General features: G+C 41.0%; 1 protein-coding gene across 1 annotated transcript in view; it reads right to left on the bottom strand.

Moving 5' to 3' along the window:
- Window positions 1-6113: 6113 nt before the first annotated feature.
- The window catches only part of ghitm (growth hormone inducible transmembrane protein), a 36203-nt gene continuing 22673 nt past the window's right edge, over window positions 6114-19643 (bottom strand). The window contains exons 3-9 of the mRNA XM_072282462.1: window positions 18946-19048; window positions 18109-18220; window positions 16273-16414; window positions 15288-15396; window positions 11250-11438; window positions 10992-11163; window positions 6114-6432 (exon numbers count right to left, since the gene is read on the bottom strand). Coding sequence (XP_072138563.1) covers window positions 6345-6432; window positions 10992-11163; window positions 11250-11438; window positions 15288-15396; window positions 16273-16414; window positions 18109-18220; window positions 18946-19048 — 915 coding nt within the window. The 3' untranslated portion in view covers window positions 6114-6344. The remainder of the gene's footprint in view (window positions 6433-10991; window positions 11164-11249; window positions 11439-15287; window positions 15397-16272; window positions 16415-18108; window positions 18221-18945; window positions 19049-19643) is intronic.

Genomic DNA, 19643 nt, shown 5'->3' with positions numbered 1-19643 from the left:
ACACCAGCTTGAACTCTGGGCTGAGGAAACTCACTTTAGTGAAGTCACACAGGGTGAATCTGAAACCAGAGTGTGGGGTGGTCAGATGCCAATGTGTGCCAATTGAGAGTCCACTTTAAATAATCACTGAATGCAGAACACCCATACCAGACACAACTAACTTGACAAGTTTAAACAAAGCACAAGGGCTTAACAACTCTAATTGAGAGAACAATGAACAAATACAGGTGCAAAGCCAGCAGGGCTCATGAGAGAGTTTTCTTGCTTCAGAGCCTGATCCCCAGGTATCTGGCACTCCTCACCAAGAGACACGTTTTGTTGGTTGTTGAAGTTCAATGGCCACCATATGTCATAAGAGGTCACATAGTGCACCTCTCATTCCACAATGTGAAGTTTGGAACATGAAATTGTCAGGACCTGGATGGACAATCCTCACAGCAACAGTCCTGAGCTTTATCCCCATTGTACTCAGATACTTTAACCTTGTAGCCCTGAGTAAGACATGACAGGTGGGAGATGTCACATCTCAAGAAGGATAAGTTGGTAGGTACACTATACGGTAGGAGCATTCATCCAGAAGGGACTTTTGCCATTATGTGGTGACCTTTGCACTCAAAAATGAACTAGCTAGGTATCTCAACTACTCCTCCCCATGAAGAGTGAGGACTCCAACTCAGAGGACTGTACAAGACAGTCAGCAGTGCATATACAGATGAGGCCAAAGGGGACATTACCTCACCCTTGAGGTAATTCTAACCTGCCTCCCACAGGGAGACAACTCGTTCTCTTGGGTCTCTGCAGTGCCAGAGAGAACACAACCCTCTAGTTTGGTGTGATCAGCAAGCAGGCACTAGGGAAAACTAACTCAGTGATGTTCTCCTCCTGATGAAAAACAAAAACTGAAGAACCCTAGCCAACTCTGTTTTGTCAGAAAGATAGGCAAAAGAACCTAGGGTAACAATGCTGGTCCAAACTCTGTCCCTCATTTGAATGAGAGTTCAGAAGTGTGTCCACACATCTTCCCATGGTTGTGCCAGGTAGTGATGACAGTGGGAGTGACTGCTTCATAACTTGCTCTGTCATCTCCATTCGAATAGCTCTGAAACAGCAGTGGCATTGAGACTCTACTGCAAGGAAGTCGATGTTGAGGGTCCCAAGGACATTGGAAAGATGGCTCAGCTCAGTCAGCGTGTCATTGACAACATATTGACCTCATCAACCTACAGAAACTGCACCAATTCCACAGCAATTGGATCAACCTAGTTCCACCAACATTAGCACCTATGAGGAAACTCTTGCCTTCTTTGCTAGAAATCTCTAGAAAGGCTTGATGAGAATGGCTAAGATATGCAGGAGCTAATTAAAGCCAATGCAAGAAGTTCTTTGAATGAAAATTCCACCATGCTTCAAGGGAAAAGAAATAGCTTGACAGTCACTTTAAAGCAATGGTTCAAAATAAAGGCTGTGATCTCAACAGGTGTAGAGTAGAAAGAGCATAGGAAGTTCAACTACTCACTAGCAATTGTAATGTATGGGTTCTCTGGTGCTTTCAGGAAAATCTAGTCGTATAGCCAACCTTATACAGAGTCAAGAATATGGCGTTTCTGATTTATCATTAACAGTGGCTGCTGGTAGTCACAGGTTCTCTCTCATTTGAGCACCCTCATAGCAAAAGATCTAGTTCAGCCTCACATCTATCTGAATGACAAGTCATATGTCAATATCTCTGTTGGAAGAAGTTCTAAGCCTTGCAGAGAAGTTGGGTCTTCAGCTTGCACATCTAAGAAGAGGACACACCAGGGATCTCGGAAATACCGTAATTGTGACTCTCTTCAAGAAAAGACAAATCCAACTGCATTAACTAAAGGGCTGCCCTCTTCTCTACCTCGGGTAAAGTCATCATTCTGGTTCTTCTCCAGTGATGGTTAGAACTGCTCCTAGAGTCTGTGCGCAGTTTCCCTCCAACTAACGGACATAAATCACATCAGCTCCCAGACATGCAGGAAGAAAGTTAAGAATTGAGAAAGAAATACAGTGTTGAAAGAAAGAGATTAACCATGGATAGAGATTAGTGCAATGACTAATGTAGAAATAACAGCAATGTTAAGCAGGGGTTGGGTGTTACAGAACAATGGTTACCCACTCAATTCCTGATTTGTAAAATTCTCACCCCACTTCCATCAAATGATACCAGACTTAACAGCTTACCTACATACAAGGACAAACTTATAACAGCCAATTAATTTATCAACTTGCACGCCTTGAGAGGAAACCAGAACAGTTAGGAGAAACTGATGTGTTTACAGGGAGAATGTGCAAACTCTGCTTCTTCGGTCCTGGATGTCAGGATTGAAACCTGGTTGGAGTGGCGAGGCAGAGCTCTACTAACTGTGTCACCACACTGGCAATTGTGGTGGCTTGTAATTTGTCTCAAGTAGTATGGGAAACATTGAGCTCACTTGAAGTCTTAACGTCAAAATATTGGCAGCAATTGATTACACTAAAAACATGGAAACCGCATCTGATTCCCATCTCTGGTGAGACAGCGCCACCTCCAGGCCAACCGAACCAACTACAAGCTCGAGATGCCCATGGTTGACACTTGGTTTGAAACAAGCGAAGTTAAGAAGATTTAAATGGATATCTTTGTAAACTTGCCAGTGTCATCAAAATAGCCCACAAGGAACACAATACCTGTAATTAAAGTAAAATATTGCCCTGAAATCACATCTTCAGCTGTTAACACTGGATGGATCATCTTCAAGTTATTTCAGATAGGACCACTTCTGCATGCACAGTACTGCACAATATAATAACTTACTGCACCATCTAGAGTTAACAAATGCATCTGAACTAAGCTTCCATGTGTGAGATTTGCCGTGAAATGTCAGAGTTCCCAATAAAAATAGGATAACAAATGCATTGGAACTAAGTTTCTTCCGTGTTAAAAATGAAAAATACTTGGGTTAAACAAAGTAACTTTTGTTGATTTCAGACTAATGTTAAATTAAATGCATATGATGATGCCATCCATGTAGCATCCAAGCAGTTACCACCATTCAATTACATGTGCACTAATGATTCCAATCCACATTGTTGATACACCAAAGTTTCTCATAACTAGAAGGGAATTGGAAGAGATACCAACACATCTCCCTTCATTCTCGGCTGGCCTGAGGAGGTTGTACAGCACCAAGCAATCTTTCTTGCATATAGATGAATTCCAGAATATCCACGTACCCATAACTCAACAGCCTCCCCATCCCTGGAGAATACCAATGAGAAACAACTTCACTTTACCGCAACCACTGCATTCATTAATCTAAGGAATGCTGGTTTGAAACTGATAATAGGTGTTTATTATTAAGGATGAAGTTTCAGGGTACTTGGAGATTAATAATAACTTAAGTCAAAGCCAGCATGGTTTCTGTAAAGGGAAATCTTGCCTTACAAATCAGTGAAGAGTTTGCCAAGAAAGTAACAAGCAGGGTGGACAAAGGAGAGGCAGTGGATGTCATTAACTTAGATTTTCAGAAGGTATTTGATAAGATGCCACACAGGAGGCTCCTTAACAAGATCCTATGGCATTACAAGAAGTACACTGGCATGGATAACAGAATGGCTGACAGGCAGGAGGCAGCGAGTGGGAATAAAGGGGGCCTTTTCTGGTTAGCTGCCAATGACTAATGGTATTCCTCAAGGGTCAGTATTGGGACCACGACTTTTCACATTTGTCAATGATCTGGATAATGGAATTGATGGCTTTGTGGAAAAGTTTGCAGATGATAAGATAGGTGGAGGGGTAGGTAGTGCTGAGGAAGCAATGCGATTGCAGCAGGACTTCAGACAAATTGGAAGAAAGGGCAAAAAAGTGGCAGATGGAATACAGTGTTGGGAAATGTAAAATAATCTGCACTATTGTTCCTTTTACCAAAATGCATTATCTAAATGGGAGAAGATTCAAACATCAGAGATGCAGAGGGACTTAGGAGTCCTTGTGCAAGACTCGCAGAATGTTAATTCACCAGTTGAGTCTGTGATAAAGGCAGCAAGTACAATGATGGCGTTTATTTCAAGGGGAATAGAATATAAAAGCCTTTATAAGACACTAGTTAGGTCGCACTTGGGAGTATTGTCAACAGTTTTGGGCCCTGTATCTTGGAAAGGATGTGTTATCATTGGAGTCCAGAGGAGGTTCGCAAGAAATGATTCTGGGAATGAAGGGGTTAACACGAGCAGCATTTGGCAGCTTTGGGAGGATTACTTTGTAACCGACTGAACGTTGAAAGGACTAGAGAGGGTGGATGTGAAGATGATGTTTCCTGTGGTGGGGGTATAAAGAATTAGAGGGCACAGCCTTAAAATTAAGGGGCAAGCTTTTATAACAGAGGCAAGGAGGAACTTTTTAGCCAGAGTTGTGAATCTGTGAAATGCTCTGCCACAGACTCCAGTGGAGGCAACGTTTGTGGGTACATTTAAGACCGAAGTTGGTAGTTTCCTGATTGGTCAGGGCATTAAGGATATGGCAAGAGGGCAGCTGTATGGGGTTGAGTGGGATCAGGGATCAGCCATGATGGAATGGCAGAGCAGACTCGATGGGCAGAATGGTCTAATTTTGCTCCTACATCTTATGGTCTTATGGAAAAGGTAACCCTTTATCCCATTTCAAGGATTCCCAACCCACTTTTGAAACAGCACTGTGGTCAAAAGAAATCAAAATACTAAACATTCATATGCACATCATAGAAAACAAATAAGCTCAGGAATCATTTGTCTAAAAGTTACCCCGGGCAAATAATTTAAAATGTGCTGGTGTAAAGCAGCGGTCCCCAATCACCAGGCCATGGACCGGTACCAGGCCGCAAAGCATGTGCTACCGGGCCGTGAGGAAATGATATGATTTGGTGATAGGAGTCAGCTGCACCTTTCCTCATTCCGTCACGCCCACTGTTGAGCTTGAACGCATGCGAGGTCATTACACACGCGTCATCCATGTCAGTGCGGGAAGGAGATCAACTCCTCGAGCTTGCAAATGACAGCCGGCTGAAAAGCGTGTTTGACATAACATCTCTGCCGGCATTCTGGATCAAAGTCAAGGCTAAATATCCTGAGATAGCCACGAAGGCACTGAAAACGTTGCTTCCATTTCCAACATATCTCTGCAATGAATGCAACGAAAACTAAATTGCAGAATAGACTGGACATAGGGAACCTCCTTCGAGTATTGCTGTCTCCCATCACCCCTCGATAGGACCATCTTGTTGCAGGGCTCCCACTGATTCAGCGATATTGGTGCGTTGCAATGATTTAATATGTTCATACGTGGAAAATATGTGCTGTGTTTAATATCCAAACGTTACTTAGAATGTTATGATGCTATTGACTTACATAACCATATAACAATTATAGCATGGAAACAGGCGATCTCTGCCCTTCTAGTCCGTGCTGAACGCTACTCTCACCTCCTCCCACCGACCTGCACTCAGCCCATAACCCTCCATTCCTTTCCTGCCCATATAGCTGTACAATTTTTCTTTAAATGATAATATCAAACCCGCCTCTACCACTTCTACTGGAAGTTCGTTCAACACGTACTTCAAGCTCCCCTGATAACTGGCTTATCGCTATATTCATGCGAGGAAAATATGCGCTGTGTTTAATATTAAGTTCGTTAGATAAACCCTTTTAGAAACTAAATTAAGTGTATTAGCCACTTATCACCTGTATTGCGTTCGTGATTTATACCCCCACCCCAAACAGAATCGCCAAAAACGATTTGTAGAGAAAAGTCGGCACGTACACGCATGCGCACTGGTGCCCGCGCAAGGCTTCACGGTCATTGTAGACTATTCTCCCCCGGTCGGCCGCTCCGCAAGAATATTGTCAATATGAAACCCGTCCGCAGTGCAAAAAAGGTTGGGGACCCCTGGTGTAAAGGACTTATTATAAATCTGGCACATTGGATCTACCAAATGCCCAAATGTGGAAGTCAATGAAGAACATGTTAAACCTCACTTTCAACTTGGGAAGTTACATTCATGATTCACTGAGGCTTTATTAAACTGGAAGAGTCACTGAATATTTTAAATTGCTGTAATATACAGATATTAATAAACTATTGCACAAGGTAATTTTATTTGACACACCTTATATTCCCATTATAACTTCAATTTTACTTGCTGAAGAAAACAAAGGAGATGCAAAGCTGTTCTAAGTCAACCTAATGTCCCACAAACAATAGATATCTCAGCTGAGGTTTAACATCAACTCCTTTTGATTAGGTTTATTCCACTGGTGATGGGACACAAGTACACTTCACAGGAAGTCATCCAACTTCTTTCCCGTTACTTCCTTCTGTTTGCGCCACTACTTGACAGTATAGTTGCTACTCGGATGAAGATGTTTAATGTATCCACGTAAATCCCCATGCATCTGTAATAAAGAATAAGTGTTAACATCAACAGACAAAACAGATTTAAATCAGGGTGTTAGTATAGCCTAATCAAGGAAGGGATAAAGGGATCAGGATAGGTTTCTATTTGTTCAACATCTGTTAGCTCTGCTTGGGTTTTCCTGACATCTGGCCAGGTTTCTGTAAAGTCAGCATGTGGGCGTCCAAAAATATCTGGATGCACCCCAGGTTAGTTCCTGTAGACCCATCTCCTGAAAGTATACAAGTCCAACATCTGTTGGATTTGCCTGGGTCATCCCAATATCTAATAACACACCAACAATGCCATGACTGAGCACCAGTGATCACAAATCAAGGTTCAATTCCTGCTGCTGTCTGTAAGGATTTTGCACATTTTCACCTGACTGCCTGGGTTTCTTCTCACATCCCAAAGACGTACAGTTAGGATTGGCAAGTTATTGGTATGCTACATTTACGCCAGAAGTGTGAGGAGATTTGTGGGGTACCCTCAGCACAATCCTCGGACTGTGTTGGTCGCTGATTTCGCTGCATGTTTCGATGTACATGTGACAAATCAAGCTAAAAGATTACTAGGTAAGAAGCCTGTTAAATCAATGTCTGGCTTACTTGTGAACCAGGCCTCTTGGATACAATGATCAGCAATCCTCCTGAACTCAAAGATCCTCTCAGATGTATCAAAAGATACATCCATTTGGTAACCATGCAGTTAGAAATAAGGTCAGCGTTAGCTTACAGCTGTTATACCAATACTCCAGTTTCAGAGTTGAATCACGTCTGAATAGTTGCTGCCTCTGTAGCCAACTGATTGTCCAATTAAGAAAATCCTCACTACAGTACCGGGGGTGGGAAGCACTATACCCTCATATTAACCATAGTCTCACACTTACCCAAGATATTCACTTTGTTCTTACTCTTTCCCATTTCAACAGTCTTCAACCTGAAATGGTAACTCTTTCTTTCCACAGATGCTACCTGACCCACAAGGTATTTCAAACACTGTTTTTAATTCTAGATTTCTAACATCTGCATTTTCATTTGTGTTGAATTCTCTCCCAAAAATGCAGAACTTTAAGTTCTCTTCTGGTCTCTGGCAGGATTTCCCTGTCTTTTTTGTCACGTTCACCCTCAGCAGGCATCTCAATGACAACCTTGGTCTCACTTTCTCTGCAACTAATAACCAACTTGTTTTGTGCCTTAATGGTTCTGATGAATATTCTTTGAGCTGAAAAACCTTCTTTCAAAAGATACTGCCTGACCTTTGGTGTATTTTCAACATCCGCAGCTTTTGGATTCTCTTGGTGCTTAGAGGTTTGACTGTTACAGGGGAAAAAAAACAATATATTTTTTTTTTAAAACCTTTATACATAATCACCTGAATCCAAGGGGGACCAATATCCTTGCAGGCAGGTTTGCTAGTCATTAGGGCAGATTTACAGTAATTTGGTGGGGGGGGGGTTGGGAATAGGGCAGAGGGCAGTTAGTATACAAGTCATGGAGTATGCAGTGAGACTGAGGAAGGACAGGCAGATGATGAGGCAAAATTGCAGTCTATGGGATGAGTTGGTGTAGCATGGGGTAAAATTAAGGGTGATGAATACAGTGCTGATGGTGTTATATTTCAGAGTAAGAGACAGAGTGGATATTGCACAGTTGGAAAATGATAATGGAGACGCAGTAATGGGGGATAAAAAAAAAAACCCACTGGTGGACAAACCTAGAACACAGAACAATACAACACAGGTACAGGCCATTCCGCCCACAATTTTGTGCAAAATCAGCTAAAAGGTAAATCAAAAACACCCAAATACTAATCCCTCCTACCTACATGTTCATATCCCTCCATCTTCCTTACATTCATGTGCCGATCCAAACATCTCTTAAAAGTCTCCAATTTATTTGCTTCTACCACTATACCAGGCATCCACGACTATCTTGAATAAAAACTTACCACTCACATCCCCATTGAACCTACCCACCCCCTCACCTTCAATGCATGCCCTGGGAAACAGATACTCTCTGTCCACTCCATCTGTGCCTCTCAATCTTGTAAACCTGTATTAGATCTCCCTTCAGCCTCCAGCACTCCAGAGAAAATAATCTAAGTTTCTCCAGCCTTTCATGATAGTATATGCCCTCTAAACCAGGCAGCATCCTAGTAAACCTCTTCTGCACCCTCTTCAAAGCCTCAACATCCTTCCTATAGTGGGTCAACCAGAACTGTATGCAATACTCCAGATGTGGCCTAATCAGAGTTTTATATAGTTGTAACCTAACTCCTTGACTTTTTAACTCAATGCTTAACTAATAAAAGCAAGGATTCCATAAGCCTTCTTAACCACCTTATTGACCTGTGTAGCCACTTGCAAGGAGCTATGAACTTGGATCCCAAGATCTCTCTGCTCAGCACACTGTCTCCTTCATTTGCACTACCGAATGTATGGTGCAATGCCTTACATTTATCCGGATTAAACTCCATCCTGAGGGACTTAAAGTAGCTGAAGAGATTGTGGAGGCATTATTAATAAACTTCCAAGAACCAAGAGATTCTGGAACGGTACTGGAGGACTGGAAAATTACAAATGTCACTCCACTCTTCAAAGTAGGAAGACAGAAGAAAGGAAATTATAGACCAGTTAGCCTGACTTCAGAGGATGAAAAGTCTATTATTAAGGATCAGGCACACGATAAAATAAGCTGTAGTCAGCATGGTTTCAAGAAGGAAAAATCTTGCCTGACAAATCTGTTGGAATTCTTTGAAGAAATAACCAGCAGGATAGAAAAGGTGAATCAGTTGATGTTGTGTACTTGGATTTTCAGAAAACCTTTGACAGGGTACTGCATGTGAGGTTTCTTAACAAGAGTCCATGGTATTACAGGAAAGATTGGCTGACTGGCAGGAGGCGAAGAATGGGAATAAAGGGGGTGTTTTCTGGTTGGCTGTAGAAACTAGTGGTGTCTTGTTGGGACCGCTTTTCTTCACATTATATGTCAATGATTTGGATGACAGAATTAATGGCTTTATGGCCAAGTCTGCAGACAATACAAAGGAGACAGAGGGGTAGGTAGTGTTCAAAAATAAGAGGTACAAAGGAACTTGAAAGCCCTCATTCAGGATTCTGTAAAGGTTAACTTGCAACTGGAGTCAGTAGCAAGGAAGGCAAATGCAATGTTAGCATTCGAGAGGACTAGAATATAAAAGTAAGGATATAATGCTGAAGCATTGGTTAGACCACATTTGGGAATATTGTGAGCAGTTTTGGGCTTCGGTTCAGAGGAAGTTCAAAAGAAAGATTGTAAGAATGTTAACATATGAGGAGTATTTGATGATTCTGGGCCTGTACTCTCTGGACTTTCAAGAATGAGGTGGGATCTCATTGAAACCTATTGAACATTGAAAGACCTACATAGAGTGGATGTTTCCTATAATGGGGGAGTCTAGGACCAAAGCACACAGCCTCAGAATTGAAGGATGTCCACTTAGAACAGAAATGAGGAGGAATTCCTTTAGCCAGAGTGCAGTGAATCTGGAATTTATTGCCACAGGCAGTTATGATGGTCATTGGGTGTACTTAAAGTGGAAGTTGACTGGCTCTTCATTAGTTGGGGCATCAAAGGTTACGGCAGAATGCAGGAGAATAGGATAATAGATAATAAATCACCCATGATGGAATGGCAGAGCAAACTTGATAAGCCAAATGGCCTCATTCTACTGATGTGTTATGGTCTAACATTCCTGAGAAAGCTTAGACTGAATAATCATTAGATGACACCTATTACCAACACAATGTCCTCATTGCAAATCCTACCAAAAACAGGCTATTCCAAATGCTAATCAACTGCAGTAGGAAACATTTAAAGGCACAAAGAATCTAAAAGACAGGATTGTCATTCAGTTGAAAAACTTGCAGACTTGAAAAAGAATTTGTAACAATGAGTATAACCAAGTGCTGTGGCCTTCATTAACCTTGTGTCAATTCATGGTCTAGAGATTAAAATGAATTTAGGTGAACACCATGCATTTATACAATCCCTATAAAATGTCCTTATCATATGAAGGCTGTTGTAAAGTCAGAGGAATGAAATTAGCTAAACGACTGAAAATTCAGTTCTAGATGGATTTAACAGAGTGGAGTAGAAAGGTTTCAAGGATTATCACTAAACCAAATTTGTAAAGATACCAGTGGACAAATGGAAGGTGATACAAAAAGGCAACAAATTTAGAGAAATGCAAAATTCTTGGCAAATTGTAAGGGAGGGGGGAGGAGGAGGATCAGAATATGAGGAATGTCAATTTGAAAATTGGACTACAGACCAATGAAGGCAAATAAATGCATTAGTGAGGGTGAGATGCAATCAGGATACAGTTGTAAATAGTGCTAGGCTATGCAGGATTGGAGATGGGACCCAGCTAACGTAACTATTCTGGAGGCAGATGGCCTATGAGTTCTGTGCACCAACTTCACTCTGGCAGTCTTTCATGAGCCAAGATATTTGGGGTGCTGAAGATGCAAAAGACTTTTCCTTTTATTTCTTATACACAAGTTAACTTTATACTTACGCATTGATGGGATCAAATTTCTGAACGCCATAAGCCGGGTACATCTCTGCTCGTTTGATCACCTTCTGGGTATCGTATAGCAGGAACATTCCAAAAAGCACTAACCCTCCATAGACAGCTACAGAATATAAACCAGCACCAAATACAGAGGTGGGAGGCAGGAACATGGAGCCTGAAGATAAAAGAATGTACAGATAAGCCACAAATGGATTAAAACTTTGTTTAAACAGTTGCAGCAATCTTTCTTAAGTCACTTACCTAAAGAGGAAGCAAACACTAAGCCCAGTCCAACAGCCAATGGTCCACCCATGTTCAGGAACTTCTCACTTGGGGCACACATAGCAACAGTGGAGAGACCTCCCACAATACCTGCTGTGTACCACGCTGCTCTGATCAGCAGAGGCCCACCAAGAAGGGTCACAGGAGCAACCACTGCTCCCATCACTCCTAATCAAAATACACATTAAAAATAATCAGTTTCTGAAGTACACACATTTAAAGATTTCCTTTAAACATTGGAACTGCAGAATATTGAAACAAAAACTCCTTGAAAGTGCATTGCTTAAATGTTTTTGGGAATTTAGGTGTGGCTGAAGGCCAGAATTTATGCTCATCTTTAACAGTTCCTGTGAAAGTAGCCACAAGACACATTCATGACCTGCCACAGTCTATCTAGTGAAAATGTTTCTATGGTGCCATGCCATTCCCCACCATGCCTGGAGATAAACAAGCTTCTGCCCCCATAGACGCAGCCTAACTTGCTGAATATTTATGCCATCTGCATTTTTTCTTTTGACTTTCAGTGAGATGTGTTTACCATGGAGAACCTTAAAATGGTGGTACTTCTATGTGCCAGCTACCCTTATCAGTGGTAGAACTTGCAGCTTTGGTAAGAGTTGTCAGTATAATAAGTAAATAACTTCTGTGCATTTCATTGATGGCATGCATCACAATACACTAGTGGAGGAGCAAATAAACTTTTAGGATGGCCGATGAAAAAACAAAAGCCTATAATAGAAATTTGTGCACTAAAGATAAGTCTGGAGACGTCCAGTCTCCTGAATAAATACATCTGCACCAGGTGCACCAAACTGCAGCTCCTGAGAGAATGTATTATGGAACTGGAACTGCAGATTGATGACCTTCAACTGATATGGGAGAATGAGAAGGATAAATAGGAGCCACAGGGAGGCAGTAGCCACTAAGCTACAGGAGGCAAGTAACTGGGTGACTGTCAGAAGGAAGGGAAATACATAGCCAGTGCAGAGTTACTGTGGCTGCTCCCCTCAGTAAGTATACAACTTCAGATCATATTGAGGGGGGACAACTTATCAGGGGGAGCTACAGTGACCGAGTATCTGACACAGAGTCTGTTACTGTGGCTCAGAAGAGCATAGAGGTGAGAGGACTGCAATGATGATAGGAGATTCCATAGTCAGAGGAACACAGGTGAGATTCCGTGGGCACGATAGAAACATCCAGATGGTATATTACTTCCCAAATGCCAGAGTCAGGAATGTCTTGGATCAGGTCCATGGCATTCTCCAGGGAGAGGGTGAGCAGCCAGAAGTCTTGGTACATATTGGCACCAATGACATAGGTGGACAAGGTGAGAAGGTCCTGAAGAGAGATTTTAGGGAGCTAGGTAGAAAGCTGATAAACAGCACCTCCAGGGTAGCAATTTCTGAATTGCTGGCTGTGCTATGCACCAGTGAGGGTAAGAATCACTTGGCAAATGAATGCGTGGCTGAGGAACTGGGGTAGGGGTTCAGATTCATGAATCATTGGGATCACTTCTGGGGAAGTACAAAACGGATGGGTTACCACTGAACCCGAAGGGGACAAAAAACCTTCGGGGCAAGTTTGCTAAAGATGCTTATGAAGGTTTAAATTAATTTGATTGGGGAATGGAAACCAGGGTGATAGTGCTGAGGATCAGGTAGTTGGTTTACAAACAGAGGTAGTGTGTAGAAAAACTCCCATCAAGAAGCTGACGATAGGGCAAAATTGAAGTCAATGAGACATCTCCTTGCAATGCAAAAGGTGGATAAAATTGAAAAGGGTGAATACAGGACTAGAAGTGTTGCATATGAATGCACACAGTATATGGATAAGGTAGATGAACTTGTAGCACAGTTACAGACTGGCATGTATGATGTTGTGGACATCACTGAATCATGGCTGAAAGGAGGTTATAGTTGATTGGAAAAGAATACTGGCAAGGATAATGGCAGACAAGCAATGGCTGGAATTTTTGAAAGAAATTTGGAAGGCGCAGAATATATCCTGAAGAGGAAGTAGTATTCTAAAGGCAAGATGACACAAGTGAAAGAGGGCAAAAAATAGAGCAAAAATTATGGGGAAAGTAGAGGGTTGGGAAATTCTTAAAAAGCAACTGAAAAAGTCATGAAGGAAAAGATGGAATGTGAAAGTAAGCTAGCAACTAATATTAAAGTGGATAGCAAATGTTTTTTCAGATAAAGCGTAAGAGGTGAGAGTGGATAATGGACCACTGGAAAACGATGCTGGAGAGGTAGTAACGGGGAACAAGGAAATGGCAGATGAACTGAAAGAATTTTGCATCACTCTTCACTGTGGAAGACACTAGCAGCATGGTGGAAGGAAGAGCCAGAGTGTCAGGGGTCAGAAGTGTGTGAAGTTGCTATTACCAGGGAGAAGGGAGAAGGTTCTTGGGAAACTGAAAGGTCCGAAGGTAGATCAGTCACCTGGATCAGATGGTGCACTCCTCAGGGATCTGAAAGAGGTGGCTGGAGAATTTGTGGAGGCATTAGTAATGATCTTTCAAGAATCACTAGATTCTGGAATGGTTCTGGAAGACTGGAAAATTGCAAATCTCACTCCACTCTTCAAGAGAAGAGAAAGTACAGAAGAAAGGATATTATAGGCCAGTTAGCCTAATCTCTGATTGGGAAGATGTTGGTGTCAATTGTTAAGGATCCGGTTTTGGGGTACTTAGAGGCACATGATAAAATATGCCATAGTCATCATGGTTTTCAAGGGAAAATCTTACCTTAGTAATCTATTGGAATTTTTTGAAGAAACAACAAACAGGATAAACAAAGGAGAATTGGTGCATGCTGTGTACTTGGATTTTCAGAAGGCCGGTAACAAGGCACCACACACGAGGATGCTTACCAAGCTATGAGCCCATGGTATTACAGGAAAGGTTTTAGCATGGATAAAGCAGTGGCTGATTTGCAAGAGGCAGAGTGAGAATAAAGGGAGCCTTTTCTGGTTGGCTGCTAGTGACTAGTGGTGTTCCATAGGTTCTGTGTTGGCACTGCTTTTTTTTTTAAAAAACATTATATGTCAATAACTTGGATGACAGAATTGATTGCTTTGTTGCAAAGTTTGCGGAGGATATGAAGATAGGTGGAGGGGCAGGTAGTTTTGAGGAAGTAGAAGGGCTACAGAAGGACTTAGATGGATTAGGGAAATGGGCAAAGTGGCAGATGGAATACAGTGAAGTGCATAGTCATGTACTTTGGTAGAAGAAATGAAGGGTAAGTCTACTTTCTGAATGGAGAGAAAGTTCAAAAATCTAAGGTACAGGGAGACTGGGAGTCCTTCTGCAGGATTTTCTCAAGATTAATTTGCAGGTTGAGTCAATGGTGAAGAATGCAAATGTGCTGTTAGTATTCACTTCAAGAGGATTAGAATACAAGAGCAAGGATGTAATGTTGGAACTTTATAAAGTACTGATGAGGCCTCACTTGGAGTAATGTGAGCAGTTTTAGGCTCCTTAGAATGGATGTGCTGACACTGGAGAGGGTTCAAAAGGAGGTTCACAAATATGATTTCAGGATTAAACAGCTTGTCATATGAAGAGCATTTGATGGCTCTGGGTCTGTATTCACTGGAATTTAAAAATCCAGAGGTGACTTAATTGAAACCTATCAACTGTTGAAAGGCCTTGATAGAGGAGACATGGAAAGCATGGTGGGAGCAGACAACCTCAGAATAGAGAGGCATCCTTTTAGAATGGAGAGGAGGAGCAATTTCTTTAGGTAGTGAGTAGTGAATCTGTGGAATCTGTTGCCACAAGGAGCTGTGGAGGCTAAGTCTTTACATATATTTAAGGCACAGCTTGAGGGATTCTTGATTGGTCAGGGCATGAAGAGATACAGGGAGAAGGAAGGAGACTGCAACTAAGAGGGAAAATGGATCAGTATAGGCCAAATGGCCTAATTCTGCTCCTACAACTTATGGTCGTATGGTCTAAAAATAATTGCTGCTGGCTAGTTTATTTTAAACCAAGTCTGACAGATTTCTCACCTGCATGTAACATCCAGGCTAGGTGCTTAGCATTCAGTCCTTTCTCATAAGGTAGAGATCTCACCAACATTCCTGCTCCGATCATAGCTGCAAAAGTTGCTCCTATTGCCTTTTAACAATAAGAGAGGGAAAATGGGTATCAGGAAACTAGTATCATACACAAACCTGCAGAGTGCTGCAAACTAACCAACAAAGGAAATAGCCATTCTCCAATTCTGGAATATATTACTCTCTCCAGAGAATACACCAGAACTGTTTCAGCAGTCATTTGCTATAAGACTTTGGATAAAACTCATTAGGAATGAAAGACTTGTCAGCTCATACCCAACAAGCTACTCAGTACTCCTTCCTTGGTGATTGTTATATTCCTAAATTCCTCCCTCCCATTTTCTGATATACAGCTGGGAGATTAAAAGTGATGTGGAATACTTTTTTTGCTTCACTTGGCATCTCCTTTCATTATTAATTCCTCAGACCAACTCTCAGTTTGCAGGTAGGGTACTGCACATAGTGTGGTGGTAGAGCTACACAACATGATGGAATCTTCAACATTCTTCTGTCAAATGATTGAAACATGGATAAGCAATGGTTCATTAACTGAGGGAGTACAGCAAGTGCTACCAAGACAGGGTTTTTCTTCCCCATACTTAACCAAATGCCAAGTAGCCCACAGTAAATGTTGAGGACTCCCAGGACAAGACTTATAACACTATTGTCATATTCAAACACATTCTCAGATGATAAATGCACAAGAAGCCTAACTAGCTGACAACAACACTTGTAAAAGGGCTGTGGCTAAACTAACAGCAAGTCATTCTCAAACTAGCATTTATTGAAGCAACAAAACAGAAAATATTTTGGGGAAAAAGCCAAAACTGAACATGACATTCCTTTAAGAGGATATTGAAAATAATTATTAGGGTAACAGAAAAAGCTTCCGCACAGCAAACATCAATTGGAGGTATCATTATTTTCAGCCACTTACCAAAAATGAACTCCTCATCATCAGATTCATGATCGCTGGTGACCTACTGATTGCCACAGCTGAGAGTGCTGTTAACCCCACACTTCCTGAAAAGTACATGTAGGTGGAATGAATCCTCTCTTTTACATACTGTGGCCAGATGCTGCAAGACAGATCACTTTAGTTAGCTTCTTAAGCAGATTGGACTCTAGATCAAAATTTGTTCACCACTATTTTTCAGCATCATTTTTTGTTCAATGAATCAGGCATCTTGGGAGGGCAAGATACCTACATAACTACAGTGAAATTCTTCCAACAGGTTTTTGCAAGATTACCACTACATTTTCTCTGATAAATTAACCTGCATAACTCAGCATTGTTCCTGACACTTGATTTAATAGCTAAACTTACCTGCCTCTAAACCCAGTTCTCAGACGAGAACCTAACAAGTAACCTTAGGAAATAGCCAGAAATAATGACATGGGAAAACAAACAACTTTCTAAAATTATCTTTGAGATTAGTTTTTCTTATTTGTTACTTCAGCCCATAATGACCTGTTAAATGAGTTGAATTAAAATTTCTTAATACCCTAGTTAAGAACATGTTTTATTGTATTACTATAGTTATGTTGTTGGGCATTTTATTTTCTGCAGACTTTTTTGTAAAATGCCATGTGTACTGCTACTCAAATTTTACAGTCCAGTATTTTGGTTCTGTTAACATAACATCATTTGATTTGCTTAAGAATATTGTATCAGTTCGTAACAGACTTCAAGGAAAGTTCGAATCCTGTCTGGTGCCTCTCAAGCAGAATATGCGTTCAGTGATGTGAGTAATTAAAGTGAAGCACATGACTACACATTAATGAATGCTTATGTGCACATAATAGACTGGTTTAACTGTAATGGATGTTTTTTTCTGTTGAATGTTTGTTAAAGTTGAAATATTTGTAAATATACTTACACCAAGTTTATGCCGGTTTAAGTTCCATTATTTCCTGGTGAATGATAACTTTTGCATAGGACTATATTTATACAGTACTCACCATAATTTTCACTCCCTTAATAGAACATTCCAACTTTCCTGTTTGTATTGAATCTGACCCTAGGTGTGTGTTGTTTACTGAAAATAGCCATCTCACCATTACCCATACATTGCTGAGTCATGTGGCTGTTAGTCAGAAATAGCTAACAAGCCTAATTTGTTATGAGTCACAGTGAGCGGGTTACAAGTGCAGTAACAGCAAGATGATTTAAAAAATATATGGAAACCAAAAGGCAAGTCTCTAAATGGTCTGCATGCACTGCAACAATATGCTCTAGAAGGCATCAAGTTTGACCTGCACGCAAATCACAGCTGGTTTGGCAGTGGGTCTATAGTTAACCTTTAGATTGAAAGAAGAGCAGGGCTGTGAAAGCTAGTATTCCCATTGCTGACAACCATCCAATGACTGCTACTGCCAGACCAGAACCAGTAAATGGTGCGACTTCTCTCTCATCCAATATTCAGAAATATCTGATTATTAAATTAGCATTTAAGAGAGGACCATAAAACACAAGAGCAGAATTAGGCCATTCAGTCCAATGATCTGCTCTGCCATACCATCATGGCTGATTTATTATCCCTTTCAACCCTGCCTTCTCCCTGTAATCTTTGATACCCTGACTAATCAAGGACTTAATAATATCATAAGGAGGGGTAGTGTTTCTGATCAAATTGTGTAGAACACTGTCTGAAGAGCACAAGATTGAGAACTTAATTGTTTAAAATTATCAACACTAAGTTGAAATTAAATTTCTTACAAATCAATTGTGTTATTACTCCACATAGCTACTTGCCAAGAGCGATATACTTACACAGCTTTTTCAATGGCTCCAATCTCATTGGACATTCCCAGTCCATAGTAACAAAGTGCCCCGAGGCCAAGAGCTGCTCCTCCAGCTATGAACAATCTTCCAGTGTTATCAACTGAAATTCAACAAAATCAGCTTTCAGAGCATGTTGTGAAGACAGCCAAGGGACTTTCACACGTATTAGGTTTCAGGCAATCTAATTCATCATCCATAATACTTATTTAATGGGAAAACTTACTGAAGGGTTTCCAAATGGCAAGTTAAAGCAAATTAAGGGAGTGGTATAGAGAAAGTTTTGCCTTGTTTCTAATCTGACAATGCTTGTACTGCAGCCAAAATTTGATTGTGAATAAAACCCATGCTGAGCCTAAACTGCCTTTTCACAATGTTAACACATTATTCATTGTAAGAATTGAGGAGCATAAATAATGAATTAAATGCTCAAGTTGTAGTTCATCAAGCATTTAAGTGTATGGCAATATAGAAGAAAGGATGATTGTGCAGAAAGGAATTCACAACTAAAGGCACAGAAAACTAAAGCGGTGCAACAGTCCTGTTGGAACAAACAGAAATGGAAGACAAAAGACATCTCAGTAAAGAAGAATGAATGGCTTAGGAGAGATGATCAAGAGTTGGGAAATGTTTAAATTGATCATGTATACAAGAGCAACTGTATAAAATGTACTCAATTTTCTCCTATGGACATGCCTTATTATAAGTATTGGAATGTCAAGTTTATGGACCCATTTTTTAACGATATAATCTCCAAACAATAAAACTACCCCAGTAAAAGCCCATGAATGTTTTACAGAAGGATGTTTCGCTGAACCTGGACCTTACATTTGGCTGCAGTCTCCAGTGATGGGCTGAACATTGCTTCCTTCATCTTCTCTCGCATTGTTTTTGCTCGTCGCACAGCAACACGTGACTTGGTGGCATAATTCTGGCAATGGTGAACATTCAGGTTTAGAAAAATACATTAGGGAAGAAACGCATCCGCACAGATAATAAGAATGTGGAAACAGACACCAACCAAACACATGACAATATGTATACCAATACTTTAAGCTGCCTTTTCTGTTGATTTTCTAATAACTAAAGTTCAAAGTAAATTTATGATCAATGTATACTATATATAGCTTTGAGATATGTCTCCTTACAGGCAGCCACAAAATGATCAACCATGACAGAATCCACTACAAAGGACCATCAAATATCCGATGTACAAAAAAAACAAATCGTGCAAGCAATAAAAAGTAAGTAAATAGCATACAGAACTAAAGTTCATAGCCACAAAGCCAGTCATCATTGCAGTTGATCCAGGAGTCTGTTATTGCAGGCTACAGCCACAATCAAGCAAACCTCGCCGAGCAGTGACCTGAAAACCACCACTCGCCGCTGGCCCCGACACCCTGACCTTTTCAATCTGGCCCGGCACTTAAATTTGGCCAAACACAGGCTCATTCTTTGCTCTCAGACCCAAGCCCTGCCACTTAGCTACACTCTTGGGCCCAGGCCTGCACCTAACCTTTCCAATC

The sequence above is a fragment of the Mobula birostris genome, chromosome 18 (genome assembly GCF_030028105.1).
Source record: "Mobula birostris isolate sMobBir1 chromosome 18, sMobBir1.hap1, whole genome shotgun sequence".
NCBI lineage: Eukaryota > Metazoa > Chordata > Chondrichthyes > Myliobatiformes > Myliobatidae > Mobula > Mobula birostris.
The sequence above is the reverse complement of the archived record's forward strand: the minus strand, read 5'-3'. Positions and strand labels throughout refer to the sequence as shown.